The sequence below is a fragment of the Pundamilia nyererei genome, unplaced genomic scaffold (genome assembly GCF_000239375.1).
Source record: "Pundamilia nyererei isolate P.nyererei 1_Seehausen unplaced genomic scaffold, PunNye1.0 scaffold00032, whole genome shotgun sequence".
NCBI lineage: Eukaryota > Metazoa > Chordata > Actinopteri > Cichliformes > Cichlidae > Pundamilia > Pundamilia nyererei.
The window spans coordinates 3,409,848-3,437,613 of record NW_005187433.1 but is presented as its reverse complement, the minus strand read 5'-3'; the positions used below and the strand labels follow the sequence as shown (position 1 = coordinate 3,437,613).

Genomic DNA, 27,766 nt, shown 5'->3' with positions numbered 1-27,766 from the left:
TTTGTGCTGCTGTTAAACTTTACAGTATTGACTTCAGTATTTTTGCTGTTGGTGTAGCTAGACTACTATGTTGATCAGTAATATGTAATGTGAAATTTGATATTGTTACTTTGCTGGAGTCACTGAGACACATGTCCAACAACCTTGGTTTATAAAGGAAATTACAGAAATTTGAGCTAACAAAACAGAGACTGGATACCTGTGTCCACGAAAAGCTCCTGTGCTAAACATAAATTTTAATATGGTCTAATTAGCTCGATTTCATAAATGACTTCTTACCAAGCACAATCAGCCTTGGGGTGCTTGGCAGGCTTTTAACATGCAAACTGAACAATATAAATTTGCGTGCAATGAAGCCACAAAATTTAGAAATACACAGTTGCAAAGAGTTCAGTGACCAATTAGCTTTCCTGAATGACATATGCAAAAAATAAGAGTAATGTCAATAGGGACCAATTCCCAGTTTTTACATGATCAAAATTATTCACAAAAGGCTTCAATAAACAGAAAATGTGTGCTGACAAGAGAACAGTGCACAAAAATGGAAAGATATTTGAGCTCAACGCTTTAATGTGTTTAGCATGACTTAGTTAGCACTCCGCATAGTACAGGTAGTACAAGCACACCTGAAAACACTGACCAGCTAACAGCTTTAAGCATTTGGGTGCAACCTCGGTGGTTCACCGATTCACCTGTTGCAAACGTCCAAGTTTCTTTTAAGTCTCATAAATCCATCGGCAGCTATTACCTAACTAGTCTTTTGAGTCTCCACATTCATAGCTATTGACATGTTGTCTTAGCATTTGAATGAAAATATCCTGGTAGGGTAGCTTAAAAGTCAAAACAAACAGTAATAAGAACGCATTTCGGACTTCTCTCGAATAAGTGAAAAAAACACTTACCTTCAGACTGATTAGCTGGTTCCGATCCAACTTTAATATGTCCCATGTCAGTCTGTTTTAGGGAAGAAGTGTTAAGTGGTTTCATTTAATTTTGAGATACTCCCGCATGGACGAGCAATTTAGAGTCTAGCAGAGTTATCACGAATAGCATACGATCTTCAGATATAATCCAATCAACCTTGCATTTAACCCGATTGAACATCCAGTTACCTCTGACTACTTTTGCACATGTTAACGATCTCATCATCACTCTGTGCTGCAGCGAACTGGATCTGTGGCACAGAATAGTTGATGGCCATGTTGTTCTCCTGCTTTGCAGCTTTGTTTGAGTCTGAATTGCGGCTTAAACGTGCAAAACGTGCAAAACTAAGAGAAGCAGATCAATATTTTCTTCTTGTTGTTATTTAATGGTGGTTGGCAACCAGCGAAAGGAGCATTAACCACCTCGAGCAATATTTTCTATCCCCATTATTGTTTAGAAAGTGAATACCCGACGTGTGCGCCATACGTCACGTTGTACGTCAGGTGAAGGTGTGGTGTCGGCTATCGCACCTGTCGCATTAAAAAGCTTTAAAAACGTAACCCAACGCGCTAAACTGTGATAATGTGTTACATTATCACGTATATCAGGACATCTCTTCTGAACCAAGACGAAGTGGTGCTACAAAGGAATTATTTCTTTAGGAGAGTGCATTTCATAGCAGTCTGGCCTGCAACAAAATGCACCGCTAAATATACAGTTTCTGCTTGTCCCAGAATTTATTAATTTTGAGAGTGAAGTTGTAGAACTGATGCTGGTTAGTGGTGTAGGTTTCATGGATGTGACACCTTAACTTGTGTAAAATGACGACCAGAGCATATTATTAGGTTAGTTCACTGTAGTTAGGCAGCGGTGTCTTAAAAAGTGCTACCTTATACAAAACAAATGAAGGTCCAGTATAAGAAAGAATAAGAAGAGAAAAAAAGGAACACCCTGCTAAATGAAGTCATTTTTAAACATTACTCTAAATGTAGCCATTAGTATTTGTTGCTGGCCATACAAAAAATAAGTATACTTCAATTATATTTCCCAAGTATACCTTACCTAGTACGTATACTAATAATGCTTCTTGGGACTATATTGGCTCCCGTTTTAGTACATAACAGTATTCTTGAAATTAACTTTTAGATGTACTTTTTGTTCACCATAATTGTACTAGCACAATGTCATAATGTCTACAAGAGTATAATTAAAATATACTCGACTCTATCACAATACTAACCTTACAAGTATACTATTAATTAATAGTATTACTAATGTTTCACATTGTTTGACTAAACAAATACATTTATTAATATATGAGGTTCCATTCAGCTCAAGGAATTAAATTTTAGTGTGGCTGCAACTTACTCCTTAAGTTAAAAATGATGCTGTATATTGTAGTTTATATGTTATACTACTTTCACAGTGAATCACATTTTATAGTAATACACTCTGCATGAGGATTTAAGTAATTACTCTTAGATCTACAGTAGAAAACAACAGAAATCCAGATGGTGTAATAGTATAATCTCAGTAACATCACCAATTGTTACATTTGCTGTATTTTACAGCTGTTTCCATGAGTACGGTGAGTTACCGTAAAAATAATGTAATCTCATGGAATTTTCCCACAAATACATGCAAATTACAGTATTAAACTGCTAACATCCTTTGGAGTTTTTTACTGTTGATTTTGCAGTACTAAGCTATGGAAATTACTGCAAAGGCTAACAGTGCACCCTCGTTTTGAACTGTATGTGTCGTATGCACCTCGGGCTCCCCAGAACAATATGATAACCCCGGCTGTTTAAAAATGAACCCCATCCTTAAGATCCAAGCAATCATGAAACAATATCTTGACTTCTTTTTTAAAACTTTTACTTTTTTTTTTTAAAACAGGAGAAAGCAAAGCGAGGGAAGTAAAAATAGACAAACCGAAAATAATTCCAATGATCATAGCAGTAAAAGAGAAAAGTTGAAAATAAGCAAGATGAAAGCCACAGTGACGACTCTAGTTGATGTTCTATTTTCATGTACGGTCACAAAATAATCCAGACAGTGAAAGAGAGCTGAAATTGAGATTATAACAGAAGTGATGTTGCTACTAACCATCCAAGCACTCAAGAACAGAACTGAAATAATGTCTTACAACAGATATTAATTATCTCTTGTATGAGTATTCCTGTTATTAATTAAACAGCTGCCGCAGAGATTTTACATTATGTGTATTGCAGCAAATTTTATGCATTGATAATAGATTGTAATACATTTTCAATACAATTATGCTGAGCAAAATTAGAATAGCTAATGCATAACACTCAGATGTTTAAATACTTTAGCACTGCAGTTTTTCCCCGCTGAACAGTTAGCCTTGTAAACCTCTATCTACTCTGTGAAAGGATGAGGAGTGTTTTCATATGAATCCACATAAGCACCGCGGACCCATCTGGGTGGTATTAACTGCAGGACACAAATCACAAAGGCACCGTTCCACCTGCTCCTCTCCTTCTTCTCTTTACGTCGCCAATTTGTCTCTGAATTCAGCCTCTGGTCGCACAAGCATTTCTGTCATTTATCCTTGTTAAAGATTCTGCACTGCTCCCTTCGCACTCCTCTGTTGTTATCTATTCTCTTCCTTCTTGGCTTCGGTGGTAGGTGCCTTCTATATTCTGTCATTTACCCTCCCTCTGTGCTACCCTTTTCTGAAGCCTTGCACCTGATATCTTTCTGCTGTGGTGTTCCCCCTTAAACCTCTTACCAAGTAGAATCGAGCATGTGAAGAGCTGACATGAATTCCCAAGGCCAGAATATCTGAGTGACATGTGGAATGGACTCAGTGAGATGAATTTCTGATAGCCATGTGTGCGTGTGCATATGTGCTAGGGTTAGTGGCAGTAAATAGGAGCTGTCACGGAAGTTAGAATTGATTTCTTTCCTATAAAAGAGATAACATGTTCTGTGAGCACAAAAGCAACTTGGGCAGACAAAAAAGCCAGTTGCACGCACACTTTGTGGGATAGCTGTGTTGCATTTTAATTTTGTGTGAAAGGCTTTTTTGGGTTTTGTTGTTTGTTGTTATTATGAATAAAGTGAGTCCTTAGCAGGGAGTCCAAAGTGTTTGTTTGATGGATTAAAGCTCAATCTGCTGTTAAAGAATGTCCTTGCTGCAGGGAAAGGAAGGTGTTTTTATGCGTGTTCGTTTACAGGTATGCAAGCCCGTGTGTTAGTGGTTCCTGTGCGTTTTAACCTCTCTGTTATTTGTCATCCTCCCTTTCAGAGGTCCTTTCGTTCCTTCAGTAACGATGACCGCCACGTCATGGCGAAACACTCCACCATCTACCCCTCCTCTCAAGAGCTGGAAGCAGTTCAGACACTGGTATCCACTGTCGAGTGTGCCCTCAAACATGTCTCTGATTGGCTGGATCAGAGCAGCTGCGAAGTCCACAACCAGTTTGACAGCCAACCAGCAGACAGCACAGAGGAGGACGACCCTGGTGTTGAGCCCAGCGAAGAAACTGAGGAGTCAAGTGATTGCTACAGGTAGGCAGAAGAAACGCACAGTGGGCTTTAATTCATAATTTTTGTTGATGTTTTTTTCAGTTAATGGATTATTTTGTCACTCAAACACAAAGTAATTATTTTGTCAAACCTACAAACCATAACCAAAGACGTTTAATGTATTACATTACATCATTTTGACACATGCGCTTCGGACAACATCAGCATAATAATAATCAGTGTCTCACTACTAAAAATAAAGTTAACATGGGTCTATGCCTGGATGGAGCATGCAGGAGGCATGGACACATGACATCCACGCCAATGCTACTACGGACAGTTATCTGCTCTATCCTCTGAAATTTGCATTCTCACATTTGGTGCCTCCTAAATGAGAGTTCACTCCTCTTTTAAACACTAAAGTGTCAAGTGTACAAGTTGTGGATTTAGTTTAGGTTTTGTACAGGGGAAATGACTTCCTAGAGAGATGTCATCACTTACTTTGAGCCACCAGGGACTTTAGAAAAGATAAGATTGTTCTATCTCTCCACATGTTGAGGAAATTCTGTGGCAAATAGCTGCATTTTTAAAAAGAAAGGCACAGTTGAGAAGCCTGAATTTCTTCATTCTTACGTCACATAAACAACTTTAGATTTGTTGTTTATTCTTCTTTTGCAACCTAGAGTACTGAGTCACTGACAAAAAAATGTTGGCACTTATTAGTGTTGTTTACTTCTCACAGAGACTGTTCATGCTAAATACTTTTTTATGCAGAAGGAAGAAATAAGTTAAACGCACTTCTCTGAGGTAGAAGGAGCATATGTTGCTCAACAGGAAATGAAACGGCCTCCACTGGGGGCTCCTTCTTCTTGAATCTTTTTATTAATGGTTCAGTAGTTTTCATTGATATCTTGAATTGCCTTGTCTGATCTTATTTTGCTGTGTGAATTGGAATTTTAGTATTTTAATCTTTCAAACACTTTTGTGTTTGTTAGAGATTCAAATATTACGCTGATGAAAAGAGGTTTGGATCTCCCGTTGAGTCGACTTCATGCCTGCAGTGCAGTTCTGTTTGTCAGGTCTCGCACAAAATTGTAGGTTAATTTTATAACAAGGTTATTTTTCTCTTTCATCGTATTTAACTCCCTGAGAACTAAGCATGGATTCTGTCTTTGATATTTACTAGTTATGAATTAAAATGTTCATATGCACATAGCTTAAAATCTCATACAAGAGAAGACTTTATATATTTTTTTATGTGTTTGCAGGGAGTCCAGCGGTGGCGGCTTGTTGTGTGGAGTGATGAGGATCGGCCTAGTGGCCAAAGGACTCCTGATCAAAGGCGACATGGACCTGGAGCTGGTGCTGATGTGCAGAGACAAACCCACACAGACATTGCTGGACACTGTCTGTCACAATTTACCCACACAGATTGAGGTTAGAGACACACACACAAATGCACCGAGGTATGCATGCTTCTCTTGTTTTTTCACTTTCACCTTTAATCTTTGCATTAAACCCACAATCACATCGGTCTGACAAATGTAATCCAGGAATGCACTATATTTACATCACACTCTTCTTCAATGTCAGAAATTAAGCCGTTTAAATAAGCTTCTACATTTTCTTCCTGAATTCACCAGCTCTCACTGTGTTGTGCTTGTGAGTGTTGAGGAGAGTGTCATGAGTGGTAGCGTGAGCATAAGTAGCCAAGTGACAGCAATATTGTCAAGTGAGAAGTTGAGAGGTGTTTGAGTATGTATGAGTCATGTGTGATTAATACTCTCGTCATTATGTCAGTGTCACATTTCCTCATTAATAAGTCATGGCAAAGAAGTAAGGTCCTGACTTTCACACATACAAGATACACACACATACACTTACAAACACACACACAATACAGCTCTCTGAAGGACAAGTATCTCTTTTTTACAACCTGTGACTTTGACCCCTGTTTGTTTTATAATCTAGGACTTATACCATCTGTTGTTTCAGTTGGGTTACACGCCATTTAAATTATTTCATTTGTAGGATATACATCACTGCAGCCTGGTGAGGGGCTCTGACTGGAAGGGAAGGATTTAGCAATATAACAACAAATGTAGGGAAACACTTTCCAACGTGGCTGGCAAGTGCAGAAATTACCCAATAAATAAATAGTGCCAGAGCACAACCTCTCTGCTCACAATTACATTTTGAGGTGGAGATGGAGAAAAAGAGCCTGTGTGTGTGTGTGTGTGTGTGTGTGTGTGTGTGTGTGTGTGTGTGTGTGTGTGTGTGTGTGTGTGTGTGTGTGTGTGTTTCCTGTGAGAAATAATCTCATGTTGCGGCCCAGTGACCAGCGATTTTGAATTTCCCATCAGAGCCAAATGGGATGTAGATGGGCCCTCTGTGACTCACTGCTCATTTAAAGGGCAGCTGGAATGTAGACATAAACCCAGATATACTTGTTTTTGTCACTTATAAAAACTAGGTAGCTTATTTTCCTTTAATGTTGTTTTCTAGACTTAATCTGGCTTAATCTTGTCAGCTACTCATGGCCAACTCAAGCTTAAATTTAGCTGAAGAGGGTAAGGTCTGCTTTGGGCTATTACAAAGACTTGAATTCACTGTAATTTCAACCGTTACAGTACACTGAGACTTAAAGTGCACATAACTGTGGCTGACTGGTTCACAGAAGGCAGGCAAGAAAGTGATTGGACTCAGTTAATGATGTCAGAATTGTGTTTGACAGCGTGAGAGTTCGACTTGTTGTAAAGAACAGACTAGCAGCCCGAACACTCAGGAACGCAGGCAAACAAGCGAATACAGATCTTCCTTATTTAACTTACACATAAGCTTTATTTGACATCCCTTTATTCAATATTTTTAATCACCCATGACTGTATATGCTTCATCTGGGCCTCTGTGTGTACTGATCTTTGCATGTCTTGTAGGTGATATTAAGCGTGTTAATTTGTTTAAGTTTGTTCTATATAGTACAGGTGTGTTAAGTAACGGTTGTGGCTGCTGCGTATGCTGACATGAACATATTAGCATAAGTCCTCATGTCATAGTGCTGACCAGCGAGGTCAACTGTAATTAATTTCTTCAGAACGAAGGTTGAATGAGGCACAGTGTGCACATAGAGAAACAGATGGGTGTTGAGAAAAATACATAAACAGTGTCTGCAAAACTTATACAAAAGATTCGCCAGATTTCATCAGATATTACTTGATATCTGTGTCTTCAGTAGATTTTACAGCTCTTCCAGAGTTTTATATAAAGGCTATTTGATAATTAGACGCAGAAATTGGGAGTCTATATTCTAACCTGCCAGTGATTTGAAGAAAAAAAAAAGGAAATATCTTTTGAAGGGTCCATGCGATCTTTCTGTCTTCTTACACAGTCAGTTCTGTGGTCAGAAGTATCCCTGGGTGTTTTTATGGTGTCCACAAGACTAACTACCATCACTCATTTATTTTCACATAAAAACTTCCCCTTATTAAATCTCCTGTCGTACCTAGTGATGTTGTTGTGGTGTGCTTAAGCCGCACAATGCTGAAATATATTTTGCTTCTTCATCTGTGCTGTGTCATATTGTGGCCTTGGCCTCTTGACTATCGAGTTATGTCTGTTGACACACAACAGAAGCTGACAGAAGAGAAATATGAGGTCACAAGCTCGTTGCCTGAGGCGGCCATCTTGGTAAAAACGACAACAGAGCCTAAACTCACTTTGAAGATTACCCTCACCTCACCGGCCATGAGGGAAGATGACGAGGAAGAAGAGGAGGAGGAGGAATTGGAGGAGGAAGAGCAGGAGCTGGAGAATGGGGAAGAAGGAGAAGAGGTGGTGGAGGGGGAAGTGGAGGAAGAAGAGGAAGACCCAGAAAGCAAAAATGGACAAGGTAGGAGCATAGGAATAGGAAAGTTGTTCTCTGTTTGGCCACACCCAGCACATGCACAATCAATTGGTCTTTGTGTTAACTATGTATATGTTATTAGAAAACTCCACATTTTTTGTCAGACAAGAGGTTTGACCTCATGAACTGATGCTGACACAGGACAAGACAGGTACAGGCAGAGGTGGGTAGAGTAGCCAATCATATTTCAGAAAAACAAATACTCAAGATGAATTTTTTTAAAATGTCGACATTATTTTACTGATTTGACAGCCTGCTACACGGTGATCCAGGTTAGTTGCTTTCAAGTGTGTAAGTAGAACTTTCTTCATATGATAGAAAACTAGTATTACACAGTGCTTAGAGTCGTCAAAGATGACAAAAAAAATCTCCACAAACAAGATGCTGCAGACAAAAATATATAAATGTCAAAGCAAGGAAGCATTAATAATGATCGAAACCCCTGAGGATAGCTGGTCCCTAATCTAGGAGCCAAGAAAAATGCTCATTCACCACAAATCTCAAACTTTAAGTGGGCCAAAGCCAGGAGCTGTGAACCTATCAGTGGCCAACAGGCTGCTAATAGGTAGGAGATCAAAACAGCATTGTTCTTAAGAAGTAGTGAGTGGATTAACAGTTTTTAATGTCACTCCTGATTTTCACAGAAAACCTGTGTAACAAAATCGAGGTGATAAGAGATTAAGCAGCTGAACTTTGGAACAAGTGCAGCGACATCTTGGCTGGAACAAGTATTAAGTGTATTACGATAGCCATTAGTTGATTCGATAGAACAGCGTTTGTTTGTTAAACCTTTTGGAAAAGGGAGACACAGTTTGTCAATAATTCTTAAAGGAGAATTTATTTTAACCTGGATCGTTTGTCATTAAGGTTGTAGAGATTTAGGGTAGCAAGGAGCCACACAAATCTGGCAACTCATCAGCTGACCAAATCATTGTTTGTGTGTAAGGACATGGAATTTTATTAACATTACTCTACATTATATACACCAGTAAGTAAAGATGTTTTTAAATTGCATATAATTTTCCTTTCCACTGTCGCTAAGTACTTGCTTAAATGGGGTCGTTTGATTTTTGTTTTTTTTTCTCTGTATTATTGTAGGATCTTTACTTTACAGTAAGAAGCACCTTGAGGCAACTGCTGTTGTGATTTGGTGCTATATAAATGAAATTTAGTGAATTTTAAGTAGAGAGCTTTTCTACTCTATGCCCCATTCACAATAGTACTTTTTTTTGGCAACCAGGAATCGAACCACCACCCTTCCATTTAGCAGATGACCTGTGCTACCTCCTGAGCTACAGACCCAGTAGTGCAGCCCACAGATTGACTGTTCGTCAGTCTGTCTGGTTAATTTGAATTGGAAAGCCAAATTCCAAGAATAAAGGAGAATAAAGTTTGGCCAGTGATGTTTTGTCTCTTGAATCTGCCACTGTAGCAGCAGCAGTTTGTCATGGCTTGGTTTTAATAAGATATCAGAGCTTGTTGCATTAATGCCTGAATTAGTCCCATTATCCAAACCAATTATTACAGAAATATACTGCTCCAAAATGTTTCAGTTACTCTAGTTACTTTATGACATTTTACAAAGTAATTAAGTAAAATCGAGCTGAAAGGCTCTGGTGTTGAGTCTGTAAACAACCCATCCCCATTCCCCTGTTTTCATGTGTAGCAGTTACTGGTTATAATTGGTTGTGGGATGTAAGATTGGGAACCAAGGCCAGCAGGCCAGCGAAATCAATAAGCAGCCAGTAGCAAGCTGCCCATCTATCCTGTGGCTCTCATCCAACTAGACACTCAGGTCTCAGAGAGAGATGAGCGATAGCACGAAGGTTTGCCGTACATCATTCCAGATGCCTCGGCATGATAGAGAGGACCCCTCGTATTTTCTCACCAAGGGGAACACATCGGTTTGCACACATGTTCACTCAGCTGCAAGGAGGAGGAGGAGGCCACACACACACACAGTCATATTTTGTAAAAATACCTGTCACACTGGATATCTAACTCTACAGATTTATGGCGATCATATTTTAAAGTGCAGGGTCAAATACTTTTCACATTAACACATGCAACAGCCGGCATAAACACCGGTGGTTTAAGACCAGTGGCAGTGCCTGTTTTAGCTCCGTTTAGGCTTGTCAGGAAATGATTAGCAACATATTAGGGAGATTAATTATCCCTAAAAAAATTTGTTAACAAAAACTTTCCATGTTTCCACAAATGCAGATTGTTTCCATAAGCTCTAGCTGAAATGTTAGATGGGTGAATTATGTCTTCTCAGCTGATAACAGGTGATCATTTATACAGTATTTTCCAGTCACTTTAATCCCATTTGGGAATTGGGGTTAATGTTAGCAGGGTTAATTTTATACATTTGACAAGTTCAATTTTTATGCTACAGATGAATATTTTATTGAAGATATGCACATGTTTTGCATGCATGTGTGTGCTTTACTCACTGATGCAGCTCACTTGCTTTGTGTGGTAAAGGGGGGGGGGGGGGGGTTCCTCCTTTTTTTTTTTTTTTAAATCTCCCTCTGTACTCAGTTATAAAGGGTAATACAGAGAGAGATAATGATAAAAGAAGAGCGCTGATTGAGAGAAGAGGGGGAGGACAAGCGAGAAGAGAAAGACTAATGATCTGCTAGTAGCTGAGCTGTCCAACACACAGCTGGGCCCAGTCTGACAGACCTTAGGATTTACCAGGACACGTCACACTGAAACATAGATTGCACACTAAGGCATGCCATTGTCAGGAAATGCTACACTGCATTTTATAACGCGAGATAAATGCTTTCACTCCGGCACGCATCGGACGCATTTGACATTTAAAATTAATGCCTCTCGAGGCTAGGATTTTCTTTTTATGGGAGACTGATGAGAAAAATATTTACCTAGTTGTGTTTTCATAGAGCCCCAAAGGGCTCTTTAATGTGTTTTATTTTATCTCCAGTTGGTCCCGCGCACAATAAAACCTTCTTTGGAAACCCCATGTAACGGCATTCATTCATACACAGCTGCGTTTGATTCAGCTTGCCGTGCATATCACAGACTTTGTGCTGTTTCTCGAGTAGCAGGCCAGTTGAAGCTGCACTAACCCAGCCAGCCCTGTGTGTAGGGCAGCATGAATCAAATGCTTACATATAAAAGTATAATGCTCTACTTTTACCAACCATGATGCTCTGACTAAACCCTGCCTTGATCCCTCTTGTGTTGTGTTTGTCTCAGACTGGGTCAAACTATCTTAGATTTTTTTTCTTTTCCTTTTCAGTTCTACTTTAGGAGCGCTTGATTCTGTGTTTGCCCAGACAGGTTGTTGAATTGCTTTCTCTGCACCATCATTTTCTCTATGAGCCTGTGAAAATCAAGTGCACCTTAAGTAATGCAGAAGACAAACAAAACTGCTATTTTGACTCCTGCCTGGTGCAGACTGGATCAAAATAAATAAAATCCTTGTCAAATACATAAAGGAGAGATTGATTTACATTGCTGGGCACAATAAAAATGACTCGATATGCTCTAACTGTGCTCACACACAGTAAATCAAACACTCCTTAGGTATTTGTTTTGTGTATGTCTGTGGGGGGGGCTCTCCATCCCACAAAGTTGTCTCTTCTTTTGTAACATTGGTTGCTCTGATGTTTTTTTTTAGCCACTGAGTGGATTTAAAATACTAAACCGCTATTCAGTAGTTTGTGCAATTTTCAACACATCTCTTTCTAGGATGGACAGTAAATTTATGATAATATGTGGTGCAGTCAACACACATTTGACTCATCCTAGTGTTGAAAATGGCACTCCATTTAAAGAGTGAGGAGCCCTTGATGGGCATCCATTGCGGATCTGTAATCCGTGCAGCGAGTGAGCACTTTGTACAAGGAGAGAGCAACTTTATGGCATGAAAAGCACCTTGTATGTACCAAAAATATCCATGCATGTGTGTGTGTATGTATGCTCGCACACACGACTTCGGGTGTGTCTGCGTACATTCACGCGCGCAACACTCAAACACACACACTCAAAGCTGACGTGTGTGTGTTTTACGTTCTCTATATTGGGTTGTTATTGTTTCGTGGCAGTGTTGGGTGCTGCTGCGCAGAGAGTGGAGGCTGAGGAGGAGGAGGAGGGGGAGGTGCTGGATAGACACAGATGTCTGTTGGCCCTGGCAGCGCTGCGACACGCCAAGTGGTTCCAGGTCGGCACCCACTCACTTCCTGTCTTCGTGCCCGATGCTTATTGTAGCCTGACGACTCACCCAGAGAGAATAGTCAGATAGAACTATACTGCCTGTTATGCACACCCAGGGAGTGTAAATGTACTGATTTTACTAAAATAGTAAAATTGAATGTGTATGTTAGAACAAATGCAAATGCACTAATGTTTTCTTTTGTCCTCTAATTTGCATTTTCAGTTTGCAGGATGTTGTTTTGCAACATCATGGCAAAAAAAGCCACTTTATCCATACCTGCTCCAAAAGTTTAGTGTAGAGCTGGAAAAGGGTGAGATTAAAAGTTTTTTGTAAAAAAGTATCGTAGGGCTACAAAAGCAATGGTTGATACTTGTTTTTCTTTTTGGCAATTATGTGAACCTGCCTGCTCCGTACAACATGTCAGTGCTTCCCTTCAATTCTCCTTCCATACCCCTTCCCATCTATCTCCCGACTCATTTACCTTATTGGCAAAAAGAAAGAAGAGGAAACAAAAGAAAATAGTGGTAGCCTGTGTATATTCTAGAGACAAACACAAAACACAAAGAAAAAATAATAACAATGAGAAATAATAATTAACATATATGTTCAGTAAACTAATTCAACATCTTTCGCGACACAGAGTTTTAGAAAGATCCAGTCGCTTCCTTTTGACTGTGGCTTTGTGATTTTCTGCAGGCGGTAGTCTGTATGTGTTTGAACAAATACCACTGCTCCTATACTCAGTTTGTTCCCTTTTCTCCTCTCCTTTAATCTTCCTCTTTGCCTCCCTCTGTCTTTCCCTTCCACCATCTCAGGCTCGAGTGAATGGACTCAAGTCCTGCGTTATCGTTCTCAGGATACTAAGGGATATGTGCAATAGACATCCCATCTGGGAACCTCTGAAGGGATGGGTGAGTGTTGTGCTCGCCTTGTTGCTCCTGTGTTCAATTACTTATCATCTGTAAATCACGTGTTTTATGCTAAAAACTAGGCAATGTATATAAATGAAACAGGTTACAAATGGAGCTACTTGTGTAGATGGTTTAAATACACTCACTGGACACTTTAATAAGTACACCTTGCTAATGCCAGGTTGGACCCCCTTTTTCATTCAGAACTGATTTAAGTCTTCATGGCAAGGTGCTGGAAACATTTCTCAGAGATATCAGTGCATACTGTATGACAGCGTATTGGGGTCACATAAAGAAAAAAATGTTAGTGTTCATTTTGAGAATAAAGTTGAAATAATATTTTGAGAAAAAAGTCAAAATGCAGCGATTAAAGCTGTTGTTTGAAGTCAAAGAACTGCCACAGCTGCTACACCCTCTACAATTATGCCTTTTGTAGATACGCTATTGACATTGCACTTCACACTCAGTCTTAGTGACATGAAAACTGTTTCTCTTTTAGCACATAAGCACAATGTGGTGATAAATGTTGAAACGATGGTGCAGAAAGCTTATATCAGCCCTAGCAGTTGTTTCACTTAAATCTCTACATTTTGACAATAACAATATTTTGAGTTTAATCTGGAAATTTTGACTTTATTCTCCACATTAACAATAATATTTTTGTTTCTTAATGTGACCCTCATGCTCCTTCATAATACATCATACAATAGCAGCAGATTTGTCGGCCACACTTTTTTCTTATGTTCTGTGGTCTAATTTTTGCAGATCCCATACAAACTATAGCCTCAGTTTTCTGTTCTTACCTAACAAGGGTGGCATCAGGTTCCTGCGGCTGGAGCCCATCTGCTCCAAAATTCAGAGTGTTGTGCATTCAGAGGCACTTTTGTGCATATCTCAGTTGTAAAAATTGGTTATTTTGCATTCCCTTTCTATCAGCTTAAAGCAGTCCGACCATTCTCCTCTGACATCAACAAGCCCAGCCAAGCCCATTTCTTTAAAGTTTACAGATGGTTGTGTGGAGAAACCCCAGTAGATCATCATTTTCTGAAATACTTAGACCAGTCCGTCTAGCATCACCAACCATGCTACCTTCACAATCACCTAAATCAACCTTCTTCCCCATGCTCAGTTTGAACTCGATCAGGTCTTCCTGACCACGTCTACATGCCGAATGCACTGAGTTGCCATGTAACTAATTCGAAATTTCTGTTGAACGGGTGTACGTAGCAGCAAAGTGGTCAGTGAATGTACCTTTTAATGACATATCACCCACATTTCTCTATTATTGCATGCTTATCTGTTTTTATGTCAACTTTTTTCACAGCCCTTGGAGCTTATCTGTGAGAAAGCCATTGCCACCTGCAACAGACCCCTTGGGGCAGGAGAAGCGCTGCGCAGAGTCATGGAGTGTCTGGCCTCAGGCATACTGCTCCCAGGTACTTGGTGTGGTGTATTCATGAAGGAATTTGGCTACATTCACACTGCAGGCGAAAGTGCATCAAATCGCTTTGAGCGTTCACACTAGAGCGCGTTTGCTGTCGCATTTTATTTGTAGTGTGAACGAGCATACAAAAAAATCGGATTTGATCAAAAAATTGGAGTTGAACGTAGCCTTAGTGACTGCAAAGATTTGAGTAGATGAGGATGTATTTTCATACAGTTTACTGGCATTTCTTACCAGGAGAGCTAAATAAAGTTCTTAATGTGGGTAGATGAGGAGATATATCACAGCTCTGCTTGACACATTTTTGAGCAGTTTTTAAGAGAGGTCGAGACATTATAAATGACCCAGCAGAGCACAGCTGTCTGAGGCAGGTCATCATTATTATTATGGAAGCATCTTAATTAGAGCTAGCTTAATGGCTTCTTTGCAAAGTGTTCTGCATCACTGAGTAAAATTGTCTTTGAATAAAGCTAATTTACTTTGGATCAAAAACCAGTGTTCTCCTCTCGGACTGGTGCTTTTCAAGTGCCTACTTTGAAGGACTGAAAGGAGCTATTTAAAAGTGGAAGAGTGGAAGTTTAACAAACTGCAAATAAAAAATAACCCATTTTAATTCAAAGGGAAATGTATGCCACACTAGTAGGAGAATGTTTATTTACCTACAAGATGTTTTTCTCCATTCATTTTAATTCTCAAGATTTTCACTGTCTCTTTTAAAGTCAAGTCCAATTAAATGCTGCTGAGCTGCACCGTCGGCACAGAAAGTGACAATGACTGACTTAGCATGTCTGTGTGTCACTTCCCCCAGGAGGCCCAGGTTTACACGACCCGTGTGAGAAAGAGCCAACAAACACACTCGCCAGCATGACTGACCAGCAGGCTGAGGACATTACCTTCAGTGCACAGGTACACACGTACAATGTAGTTTAACTATGGCATTGCTATCACCCAGTGCTTCTTGCCCTGAGCTGGCAGTGTGTGGGAATCACTCAGCAATATGCCCATTAGCAAGACAGGAAGACCTCATTGCTGCCCCAACCACTCATTCTGCGAGCACACACACACACACACACACTTACATTCAGTCACCAGAAAGAGCTGTGTGGTGCCGCATTTTAATGATTGGTGTGGGAAGCTATTGCCATTGCAAGCCATAAATCCATCTCTGACACCTCGAGGACAGTATTTATGCGCGTGTGGTATTTGTGTGTGTGTGTGTGTGTGTGTGTGTGTGTGTGTGTGTGTGTGTGTGTGTGTGTGTGTGCGTGTGCCGTCATGTCCTTTGACACACACACTTGAGCGAGCAGGGCAGCCTCTGAGCCTCGTGGCTTAGTGAATCTTGCCGTCCATTTCCTTTTGAAGGCAGCCTGGACGAGGCTGGAATGTCAATGGGGATAATTGCATTGGAGCAGATACAAGAGCAGATAGGAGAGAGGGAGCTGTTCTGTCAATGAGCTGCACCAGGTGTCATTAATATCTGAGACACTCTACCCCCCTAATAGATTTATATTAGCAGAGTCTCTATGTGCCATTTGGTTATCTGTTTGTGTAGAATAGGGATGCATGTAAGACACTGAGCATGATAAGTTAACATAAAGACAAATGAGTCATTATGGTTGAATTTGGGTACAGTTTTGGTGCTTTGTGGTGCAAGATAAGAAAGTGTTTTGAGTTTTTTTTTTAATTGTATATTTAGAAGTTTGCCCATGCATTATCCAGCTTTATACTCCTATGTATTGCAGATTCACTTAAGTACAAAATGTCCATTGTTGCTTAAGTTAATTTGTGTTGTGACAAATTAACTTAAAGAACTGTTGTTACTCCTCATCGGAACAGTTCTTCTGTCTCAGATATTCAGGATATAGCAAACAGCACAGACGTGCTGTGAGTTATCACAGAGTAAAGAGTGAAGGAGCTTCTTACATGTGTTTATCGACTCTAAGCTATACATAAGTTCAACATTGTAGGATATTTTGACTCTCTTTACTTAGACTTAAAGAGTAACTCCACCAGTTGCATCCTTTTTAATGTTTTATACTGTTTTTAAAATAATTTAATAATGTTTTATAATGCTAGTAAACATCTTGAATACTGCACGCTGTGCCTCTGTTGACATCAAATCTGTTTTGGTTCAAATGCGTTTCTCAGCTTTCATCATCTTTCTTTTTGTGTATGGTGCGTGATTTGTGTTCAACAGCATGCTCTCAGGCTCATGGCGTTCGGACAGATCTACAAGGTGTTAGAGATGGAGCCTCTTCCCTCAAATAAACCATCGCAGAAATATCCGTGGTCTGATAAAGAAGGTGTGTACCTTTTTTTATTCCCCATTGCTGCTCTGCCTGCCCATCCAGTTCTAGATCAGACAAGGCCTTGTCATGACCTTTCTGGGTGTATTATGTGTTTTATATGCACTTCTGTAGCACTGCCAGCATCATCAGAAAGGCTGACATATTAATCATAATAAAACTAGCTTCAGTGATGTAGGTATGTTATATACATTTTTTTTCTCAGTTTTTTTATTGACCCTGTCTCCAGTGCCACACTAAGGATTTTAGCTTTAGTGAAATTGCTTTAGGTTGTGCATGCTTTCTGCAGGAAAAAGAGAGACTCACAGAAATCTCATAAGATCTTGAGCTGGCACATAGCCAAAGTGACTTTCGTGGAAAATCGAAAATCGGCCTTTTGAAATTTTGATGCTGACATGGAAAAAGCATTTATGGATTAAGGTGCACGTAGGGCACGATCTGGTATGTCTTCCTCATTGTTTGACTGTTTGCTGGTCTGCCTGTCGGCTCTGTTTATCTTCTCTGTGTGTTCATCCGTCCTGTGCTTGTTCTCTTGTATCGTTTGTTCTCTGTGACATTGCCTTTGTGTGTTTTTGTCATACACAAGTGCCACATGTGTAAGTTGACATAAACATCTCTTGTATTTAGTGATTGATTAGTAATTCTCTCTGTGTTTATCTGTGTCTCTTGATTTTAGGGTTAGGTTTGAAGAGGCCATATGATGATGGAGCAATGGATGACAAGGACCTCATCAAGAAGATGAAGAGGAATCTAAGAAAAGGTACAAGGAGGAAGACAAATCTAATATTGTAGTCTGCTTGTTATATTTTAAAGCCTAACAGTGCATATGATTCAAAGTATGTTATATTAGAAAATGTTCTTTCATCATTCGATTTTCATGATTTTATCTGCTGAGAAGCTTCGCTTATCTTCACCTTGTCTCTCTTTTATTGCTCCCTTCCTCTCTTTTTCATTCCTCTGAGACACATCGATGCTATTGATTGTTAACAATTTAGTAGGCCACCCAACCATTCCTAGTATTTTCTTTGTACAAGGAGAAGAGGAACCATAGCTAATCGAGGCAAAGAGGGATTTCTATATATTGGCAAAAAGGAGGAAAGTGATTAAAGGCACCTTTATTCCTCATAAAAAAAACTTGGCAGAATACTGAAAAACATTACAAATTACCCTGATTTTTCTCTACTCTGTCCAATTTCAGCTTTTATAACGTTTGCATTACAGTTTTTAAATGTACCCTGGCTTTATGTCTTACTATTATTCTCTCTTACCTGTTTTTGGCCTTAGTCCTGGACAGTAAAGCCATAGACTCCAACCAACCAATGAACGCCCTGATGCGGCTGAACCAGATCCGACCAGGGCTGCAGTACCGCCTGCTGTCCCAGTCAGGGCCGGTTCATGCTCCAGTCTTCACCATGTCTGTGGACCTAGATGGAACAGTTTACGAAGCCTCTGGATCCTCTAAGAAGACTGCAAAGCTTCACGTTGCAGTCAAGGTAAGCTTGATTTCTGTGTTTGATTACATTTGTGTCTTTATGTTTTTTAAACATGGTTGGTTAGAAATGTAGCCTCACAGCAAGAAGGTTCTGAGTTCAACTTGCTGGCTGCTGTCTTTCTCTTTAGCAGTTGCATGGCCACAGGTGTGAATGTGAGCGCGGGGGATGTCTATATCTCTATATGTTAACCCTGTGGCAGACTGGCATTGTGTCTAAGGTGCAGCCCTCCTCCCACCACATGACAGCTGGAATAGGCTCCACTAGGAAGAAAATGGATGGATAAAATAACATATAGAGAACAGTAAAAATAGTCTTAATAATTTCTAATGCCTCTCGCGGTTGCTGTGACTTAATGTCTGACATAAGCATTCACTTGGACTCAAGGATGAACTGGCTAAAGGTCACTGTGACCTCAAAATTGCCACTCAACAACACCTTTGCCATTATTCAGTGCCATAACTGAGGAGCAGAAGATTTAGATGGTGAACACATTTTACATTTGATCAAATGCTGAAATAGTGACACTAATTTTTGGGGACCACCTATTCAAGTCTTCAGGCCACATGCCATATGAGTCTGGATGAGCACGGATTTAAACTCCAACTTGACAGGTTGGCAGTAGCCTGAGGCCTCAAGGTGGTAATTTCAGTTGGCTCCCTGAAAAATTTCATAAGTTCCAGCTGACGCCAAACCTGTATGGCTACAAATATGTTTTTGCCTACGTATACCTGCTGATGTGTTTGTGTGTGCGAGGAAAGTTGGAGGTGGGCAAGTCCATGTAATCCCAAAGTGGTTGTGAACAAAGAGGCTCTCCAGAGCACCGAGCTGGGATAATCCGCTGTCCGCTCCATTCCCATAAAAGGCTCTTTCTCCCCACCTCTCCTTCTTTTCTGTTCTCCTTCTTGCTCACTTCCTTTCTCTCATGTGCTCATCTTTTGATCTCTCTTTCTCGCCTTCAGTTTCTTTACCTCCTGCTCTCTCACATATACTCTTACTATAGGGGCTGGTTGAGCAGCTGTGACACAATCAACGTCCTTCCCTCCCTTCTTCTCTCCCTGTCTGTGTGCTGCTGTCTTGTCAAGGACTTACATTAAAGTGATATGATACTCAAATCAGCTAACCATTGTACAGCTGAGCCATTAATACTGCAGTATTCCTGCCTCAAGAAGAAATATTGGTTGAAATAGATTCTCAGCATGCTTCTTTAATTCAATCTTTTTTGCCTGATTACACTAATGCAGTCTTCTCAGAATGAAGTGATCTGACGTAAAGGAACATAAGTGAGTTCATCAGAAATCATGTTCATATTGCAAAAGCAATGTAAGATTGTTTGATTAGTCACTTTAAAGGTTTTATTTTTTATTTCGTTGCTTTAATGCATATTAGCCCTTTTAGGTGTCTTTGCCTGCCTTTTTCCTTCCTTTCCTACCTTTATTTTTACTTCCTTGCCTTCGATCTCCAGGTTCTCCAGGCAATGGGCTACCCGACTGGATTTGACTCAGACCTGGACCCCATGAGTTCAGACGAGAAGTCGGACAGTGAGGGGAAGAGCGAGACCTCCTCGCACACTAGCAATAACCCAACACACTCCTCGGACAGTTCCAACACGCTTGAGGTAGAGAATGAGAAGTGTGTGTCAACAAATGAAAGCACACGCTTAGTTCAAATGCTTTTTTTTTAATCTGGTAAAATTTGATTTGAGCTACTGAAGCATAATAGGAGGTCAGTGTGGTTTAACATGAAACGCACCTAAATCACTGACATTTTCATACCATGCGTCATCTCCCATGTTAACTGTCATATTTGTTATTTTATAAATAAATGAACCCACTTTTAAATTAAGTTACTTTAATACCTTTTCACTCTCCAGGTGCGAACTCAGGGTCCCATACTGACAGCGAGTGGGAAGAATCCTGTCATGGAGCTAAACGAGAAGAGAAGAGGCCTCAAATATGAGCTCATCTCTGAGAGTGGAGGCAGCCACGACAAACGCTTTGTTATGGAGGTGAGAGAAAAATGTTTTTGTTACGGATCTTGTCAAAAGCAAAAGTTTAAAAAAAGAAGTTGCCTTTGAACATTGCCTGCTTTTTCAGTCCTTTTCAGTCAGTCCAGTTTTATAAATCCATATATAGTTATATCTATATATATGCACTAGCCTTATGGCATATGGGTTGTCTGCTCAACCCAGTAAGGAATGCCGGTGTCCCAGGTCAGGCTGTGTTAAAAAAATGTGGTCATACCAAATATTGGCTTTCATCTTGTTAGATTTGTAAAAATTCAGTTTTTACCATATATATTATATTTCTATTTGTGTTTGCACATTTCAATAAATCAGTGCACTTATTTCCTATCAAAATACATGTATAAAGAAATGAGGTCTCAAGCCTTGTGCGCAGTATTGTACACAACCAGAAACAGGCTCATCACCCGGCAGAGTCAGTGGGGTGGTTTGTTTTCCGACATGCCTGGTTGCTCCATCGCTCTGCTGATTGATTAGCAGGCCTGCTTGACAGCAGGGCATCCTTAAACAAGCCGTCCTGTTCAGCAAGACTCGCTGACTGACTCACTGAGGACTTCAAAAAATGTTGCCTTTGGCCCACATTGTGTGATTTTTAGCTCTAACAGATTTGTACTATAAAAAGTGTGAATACCCATAGAAAGACCTACATCAATAAAATAAGAGAGAATTAATTGTTTATAAATCACTACAGGTCTAAAATGTAGTATGTTTCTTTTGTTTTTCCCTAAGCATAAAACACATTTCTGTGAATATTTGTGTGCATGTTAGGTGGAGGTCGACGGGCAGAAATTTCGTGGGGCAGGCCCCAACAAAAAGGTAGCAAAGGCCAGCGCTGCCCTAGCAGCTCTGGAAAAACTCTTCTCTGGTCCCAACGCAGCTGCAAACAAGAAGAAGAAGATATTGCCTCAAGTAAGGAGAGACACACTTATGCAGCACAACCCTGACACAGAAGTCCCCAATTAACTCTGTAGCATGTGCATTTACACTGAAACAACAATAAACTATTAAACCAGTCTTTCTGTCCTATTTTGCATTAGTGTTAAACTCTTTCTGATCAAAAAGCAGTTGGAGAGTTTGCCCAATGTGTCCCTCTATCAGTAATCAATAACACTTTGTTTAGACTGATTTAACAAGTTTAACAGATCAGTACTTTTATGAGATCACCCCTCTTCCGCTTATGTTGTCAATAACGCTATTTCCCATATAGATCTGTAAAAAATGAGACCCAAGTGCATTAGAACATTGTCAGTGTTACATGCATGTTTGATTTGATATGTTCTTGCAGTGCCGCTGCATTCATGCGGTTCAAACACACGTTTTTCTAGCTTTATGGCCAGCTTCTGATCTTGGCATTGTGATTGTTAATATGTGTACTCTGTGCCTGTGTTCAGACCAAAGGAGCCCTGGCAGCAGCAGCAGCAGCCTCAGCAGTAGCAGCTCAGGTTGCCAGAGGAAGAGGAAGAGCGGCCCTAGCAAGAGGAGCCTTCGTCAGTGCAGCTGCACCTGGATATGTCACTCCAGGTAGTGAAGGGATTTTGTGTCTTGTTATGTGACAAAAGAAAAAGTCACCAGTTTGCAACGCTGTAAATGTTGCATTTGTTGTTTTTAGATATAAATCAATAATACACAGCTAGCACAGTTAACCACTTAACATTTTGCATCATAATCTTCATTTTTCTTCTTCGAAAAATGCACATCAAATTATACTGGACATGGTTTTTAACTCAAATCTCTGTTCCCAAGCTTGCCGATATCCCATTTTACCACTGTACAGAATTTCTTGGCTAAACTGTATTTTATATTATATTTTTTATTTGACATGACAGTTTCTGCAGATCTGGCATTTTCTTTTTTTCTTGGCCTTAAAATTCTGACATTTTCCTCTGCTTTAGGCCGCTTACTTATTTTCCTGTGGTTAAAAAAAACCCATGCATTTCCCTGTAGCTGTATTGCAAAATATCACAAATACCCTACAGTCACCTATAGAAAAGGGGATAGCAGTAATTTGTTGAGAGCAGATAAACTGTGTAGCATAAAAACCACTGCAAGATTTATCTTCATTATGCTCGAGGAGTACAGCATCTACTTAGGTCTCATACTTTAAACCCATAGCTGTCTGCTAGAATCTGCTAGAAAGTGGCCAAAATAGTCGTCTGAAGTTACAAAGAAGCTGAAACGTGTGTTAGTTTTGGATTTAACAAGTGCAGAATTGAATTAGACCTTGTAACCTCTTTCCCAACAGGCTTTGGGACACCGTATGGCTACAGCCCTGCTGCAGCAGCTGCTCCTGCGTACGGTACGTGCCTCTTCGCGTCCACTCCTCATCAGCTCAAGCCTCCTTTTTCCACCTGTAGCCTCCCTCCATCTCTCGCTCTCTCACTCTCTCTTTTTCTCTCTCTCGCTCTCTCTCTCTCTCTCTCTCTAGCCATTTGTGGGTAAATTAATGAATCTTCAGTAGGTTTACACTTACAGCCCTTGTCCTCGACTGCTTTTTATATCCATTGCTTCTCTTTTAGCAAAATGATTTTAAAATCTTGACCCCCTTTAAGATCCAAGTTTTAGCGTTAAACATTTAATCTCTTTGTTGTCTTTCTACAATCAGATCTGTGCTTTGGCTAATTGTCCACTCAGTCCGTATGTGTTAATCTGCCTGTTGCCTCTTACACTCTCATCTCTTATGGTTGGACTGCTGCTCTATCAGCACAGAGTGCTGTCGTCTGTTTCCGGCTTTCATCTAAAATCATCCAAAAAACAATCCTGATTGTGTTTATATCAACACATCTTCCGGCTTTGCCTTCAAATAGTTTAAATGCAAAAGAGTAGAAAACTATAAAAAATATTTGAATAGTTACCTTGTTTCTTGACTTTTATTAACCTTTTATTAACCTGAGCCCTGTTCGTAGAGCCATCATCCGCATTTCTGTAGGATTAGCAGAAGGAATAGAACGAGTTCCAATTTTTTTCCCAGTACTTTTAAGATACACACCAGCTTTCCATCAGTAGGACCGCTGCTACACTGTTTTCTTGTTCTCAGGACATAATATATACTTGACCTTCAATAGCATAGGTATTGGCGAAAAACCCACTCCATACACATATTTACCTTAACAGAGTGAGTCCTGTGCAGTGGGACTTTACATGTAGTACTAGGAGGCCTCGTCGTCCATCTTACAGCCTAGTTTGAAAGGGTCTTATGTGCTAGAAGAAACTACCTTGAGGGCCCCAGGCAGATTTGTAACAACCCCCTGAGAACCCAACATCCCTGAAAATGAAATCCACCTCAGTTATACAGTATGTTTATGAAAGCTGGAACCCAGTGTTAGTTCCCAGGCAGTTTCAACTGGGTTTTTCACATGTTAGTGCAACACCTTTCCTTGCTAAAATAGTCTGCCTTCGCTGGCGTTTTCAAATAGTTATTGTTTACCAAAACAATACATCAGTAGCTGGCCTCATACTAAGCAACTGAAAAACAGTAGTGCATAACTAGGCTATTAAATGCCCTGCATGTTCTGTGGAAGCACATAAATTGCTTCGTACTGTGTGCACCTTTGACCCGTTACTCATCCGAACATGTCACGTATCCTGGCTTGTATAACTAGTCCTGACCTTGAACTTACTCTGCACCTTCCCACAAGTAAGTAGGAAGTTCAGTGGAGATTAAAAATATGCATTGAACTAGATAAAAAATATAGACACGAAATGTTTCATCCACACAATTTGCAACAGCACAACGTTTGATATCTCTCTTTAGTGTTTTGGTCTCTATCTCTGCACGTGTATTCTTGGACCCTGAAAAAAAATAGCTCTGCAAGAATAACAGGTAAAAAAATAAAAAGCAACTTTTGGCTGCTCACTTATTCGCAGGGGGTCGCCACAGCAGGTAGCTCTGCGTGTTTGATTTGGCAGATTTTTACGCCGGATGACCTTCCTGACGCAACCCCAAAGTCACTTGTGTCTCCTCGCTGTTCAAAAATATTTCCCTTCTAACAGGCCTTGATGCAGCCTGATAGTGTAGCTCCACTCAATCTAAGGCCACACTTACTTTAGGCTATCTATCTTCTGATTATTCCATAAGCTGTTAGATTTATTACTACAGTGTCAGTTACGGAACAATGCGAGCACCAGCTTCTGTTTCATTACCTATTTTTCAAGTGATTCTTTCTCTTTATTTTACCCCTTCATTCCTAATTTTAAAGCCTTGATCATCATTATTAACATTACCAGTGTACACACTAGTGTTATTGTTGCGATCAAGAGCAATTATCGGATTAGTCACACTGATTAAACCTTTTTTTTTTTATTCTAGTGCAACCTGGCGTAACTATTACTGCCTTTACAATCTAGAAAAAAATCTAGGAAAATCCCGTCTGATTGTCTAAAGGCCCTGCTGGTCACCATATTCCAAATCATAATAAATAACAGGATTGTGAAATCAACGCTTTTAAATTGACTCAAATAGACTGAAATTAACAGAATTGTACAAAATTAAACTTTAGCTTTTCTTTTTAACTCCCGCTTTGTCTTCTGTGGTAAACCACTAATAAAGGCTGTCACCTCGTGTGCATACATTCCTGCTTTTTCTCACGCAGTTACACTTCTACCTCTGGGAACCTGCTTGTCTAGTGTGACGGGTGTTTGATGGACATGCTCTTAGCATAGTGAGCATTGGTTATTTGTTCCCCAGAACTCATGCAGAGCTATGCTCTTCTCATGTCTCCCCTCTAGGTTTGCCCAAGAGAATGCTTCTGTTGCCTGTCATGAAAGTGCCCGCCTACCCCGTCCCCCACTACCACTTCTTTTAGCATAAGAGACACGCCATACCAAAATGCACCTAGGTTTTCTGTAGAAGGGAGACAGTTTTTTTTCTTGTTCTTTTTTACAGTATGACGAAGGGGAAAGGATTAAGGACTTGAGCTGAAGATTTGTAAAAGTGCTTTTTTGCTTATTTTATATTGTTTTTGGTTCCAAAAACTTTTATGAATATTAAAAACCCTGCAGGTTTTAAGTTCTTAAGATATAAAAACATTTAAAAACTTGAAGGATTTGTACTGTGAATTGTTACCTCATTCTATGAGTCTAAATAGTAATATATCTATCGATCCATATTTCTATCGATATATATATATATATATTTAGCCTTTTGTTATTTTGTTCTTTCCTTGCTAAAGACGATGATATCCTTTGCAATATGACACACACATCACACATATTCTGTGTACAAAGAAAATAATGTGAGTGGTGTGAAAGTTGTATAGGAATAAATCATCAATGCTGCAAAATAAAGTTTATCTTCAATAAAAGCTGAACAGCTCCTGTTGTATATCTCATTTAAAGGCTTTCAGCTAAGAAGGAACTTAATAGAGTAGCGCCTTCCTCTTTGGTTCTGTTTGGACTGGATTTGTACTTATGTCACCTAACGTAGACAGATTTACCTATCCTTTTTCAAACCTGCAAATAGTACTATAAAACCTACACTATTAAACCTATAAATAGTACTAGTACTGTTAATATTCCAAGCTCATGCATTTGCAAATATTGAATTTCAGTACCTCGTCACCTCTCAATTCATCTCTTTGACCTTCAGCTTAAAGATTACTCAGAGAAAAAGACAAAAACGACATGATGAATTTAGAACGCCCTAGTTAGATCCTCCATCTTGCATTCAGCTGCACGATCTCATTACTGCATGTGGAATTAATATTCGGCAGGTTTCCCGCAGCTCTCAGAGTTAGCGCCTACAGTATTGCATTTGTTGTAATGTGAGCTAACGGCAGTCTTTTGCAACAGAAGAATACTGACATTGCTTAAAAGGACCTCACTAGCATAAATCATCCTACAAATAATAAACTTAATATGTTCTGCACAGACATTTAAATCAGTGCTTTTCATCTTTGCCTGACATTCGAGTTGTAGCTCCGTGAATCATACTTCACCGTCAGCATTTTCATGTTGTTGTTTCATAATTTTCAGTGTCATTGTCAGTATGGTTTGTTGTGTTTGCTCATTTTTTTTTCCTCGATGCTAAGCACCAGCACCAATAATACCACTAAAACCTGGGCTTAAAACTATCCTCTATAAGATGATTGTAAAGAAAAAAAACAGTCTTTATAAATAATAACTAAGAGGAAAATGGCTCAATGTAAATAGAGTGCAGTGAAGGTGAAACTCAAGCTTATTCCATCAACACACCAGTCAAAGAGTGCCAATCGAGACAGAGTTCTGCCCGTGGCCCTTCAACCACGTCTTGGTCATCCAACCAGCAAGTGATAACCACACCCCCCTTCGAGGACGTCTCCATGGTTACGGCTATGAGGCGCAGCCATTGGATGAGAGGACCCAATGTCTTGTCCAATGGTTGGTTGAGCTCCTCTGAGTTGTTATAAAGCCCTTAAATAATCTCTGTCCTTCTGAGACGTTAACTTCAATCTCACACGATTGAACACTATTACCACTTCTTCCATTTTGTGTTTGTTTTTTTCTCTTATTCTTTTTGTTCAGGTTGATATTATTTCAATGCATAAAGACCCAAAGATCCATAGAGAATATTTACTGGTTTTGATATTTAGGGAAGTATGTTTTATGGCTTTGTTGCACTTTAAGTTAGTTAGTTTAACATAAAGATTGTAAGCAGGGGGAACAGCTAGCCAAGCTAAGCTCAGGAGCTCGCATTGTAGAAATGTGGCTGAAATTAAAGCAGCAGAAACTAAATTATCATGATTTTTAGTGTCTTACTCTGCACCTTTACAGGACATGGGCATAGAATCCCCAGGGGTGTCCAATTATATCTGCCACCTGGACACCAGCAGACAACCCTTTGAGTCTGGTTGCAGGGTGGTGCCACCAAGGATCAGGCTTGTTCTTGGACTGTGCAGCCTGAATTAAAAGCTTGGGTTCTTTGTTGTGTTCCCCCAGCCTTTCCTCAGCAGTTTTTGCAGTGTAATAAGGCACATTGTCTTTCTGTCCTATCACGATGGTCCGACCCAGTGAGACAGACCTTTAACTAGACACTTCTTTTAATGTTCTGACTGGAAAATGTACATTTCTTCTAAAGCAACCAGTTTTCTTCTGAAAAATCAGCTC

At 39.8% G+C, this 27,766-nt stretch overlaps 1 protein-coding gene across 1 annotated transcript in view; it reads left to right on the top strand.

Annotated features, from left to right (window-relative positions):
* The window catches only part of strbp (spermatid perinuclear RNA binding protein), an 87,540-nt gene extending 61,559 nt beyond the window's left edge, over window positions 1-25,981 (top strand). The window contains exons 4-19 of the mRNA XM_013909867.1: window positions 4,202-4,464; window positions 5,691-5,859; window positions 8,053-8,253; window positions 12,456-12,518; window positions 13,328-13,423; window positions 14,748-14,859; window positions 15,676-15,773; window positions 17,065-17,170; window positions 17,850-17,933; window positions 18,458-18,666; window positions 20,129-20,281; window positions 20,537-20,671; window positions 21,455-21,595; window positions 22,078-22,207; window positions 22,929-22,982; window positions 25,412-25,981. Coding sequence (XP_013765321.1) covers window positions 4,202-4,464; window positions 5,691-5,859; window positions 8,053-8,253; window positions 12,456-12,518; window positions 13,328-13,423; window positions 14,748-14,859; window positions 15,676-15,773; window positions 17,065-17,170; window positions 17,850-17,933; window positions 18,458-18,666; window positions 20,129-20,281; window positions 20,537-20,671; window positions 21,455-21,595; window positions 22,078-22,207; window positions 22,929-22,982; window positions 25,412-25,488 — 2,091 coding nt within the window. The 3' untranslated portion in view covers window positions 25,489-25,981. The remainder of the gene's footprint in view (window positions 1-4,201; window positions 4,465-5,690; window positions 5,860-8,052; window positions 8,254-12,455; window positions 12,519-13,327; window positions 13,424-14,747; window positions 14,860-15,675; window positions 15,774-17,064; window positions 17,171-17,849; window positions 17,934-18,457; window positions 18,667-20,128; window positions 20,282-20,536; window positions 20,672-21,454; window positions 21,596-22,077; window positions 22,208-22,928; window positions 22,983-25,411) is intronic.
* The last annotated feature ends 1,785 nt before the right edge of the window (window positions 25,982-27,766 follow it).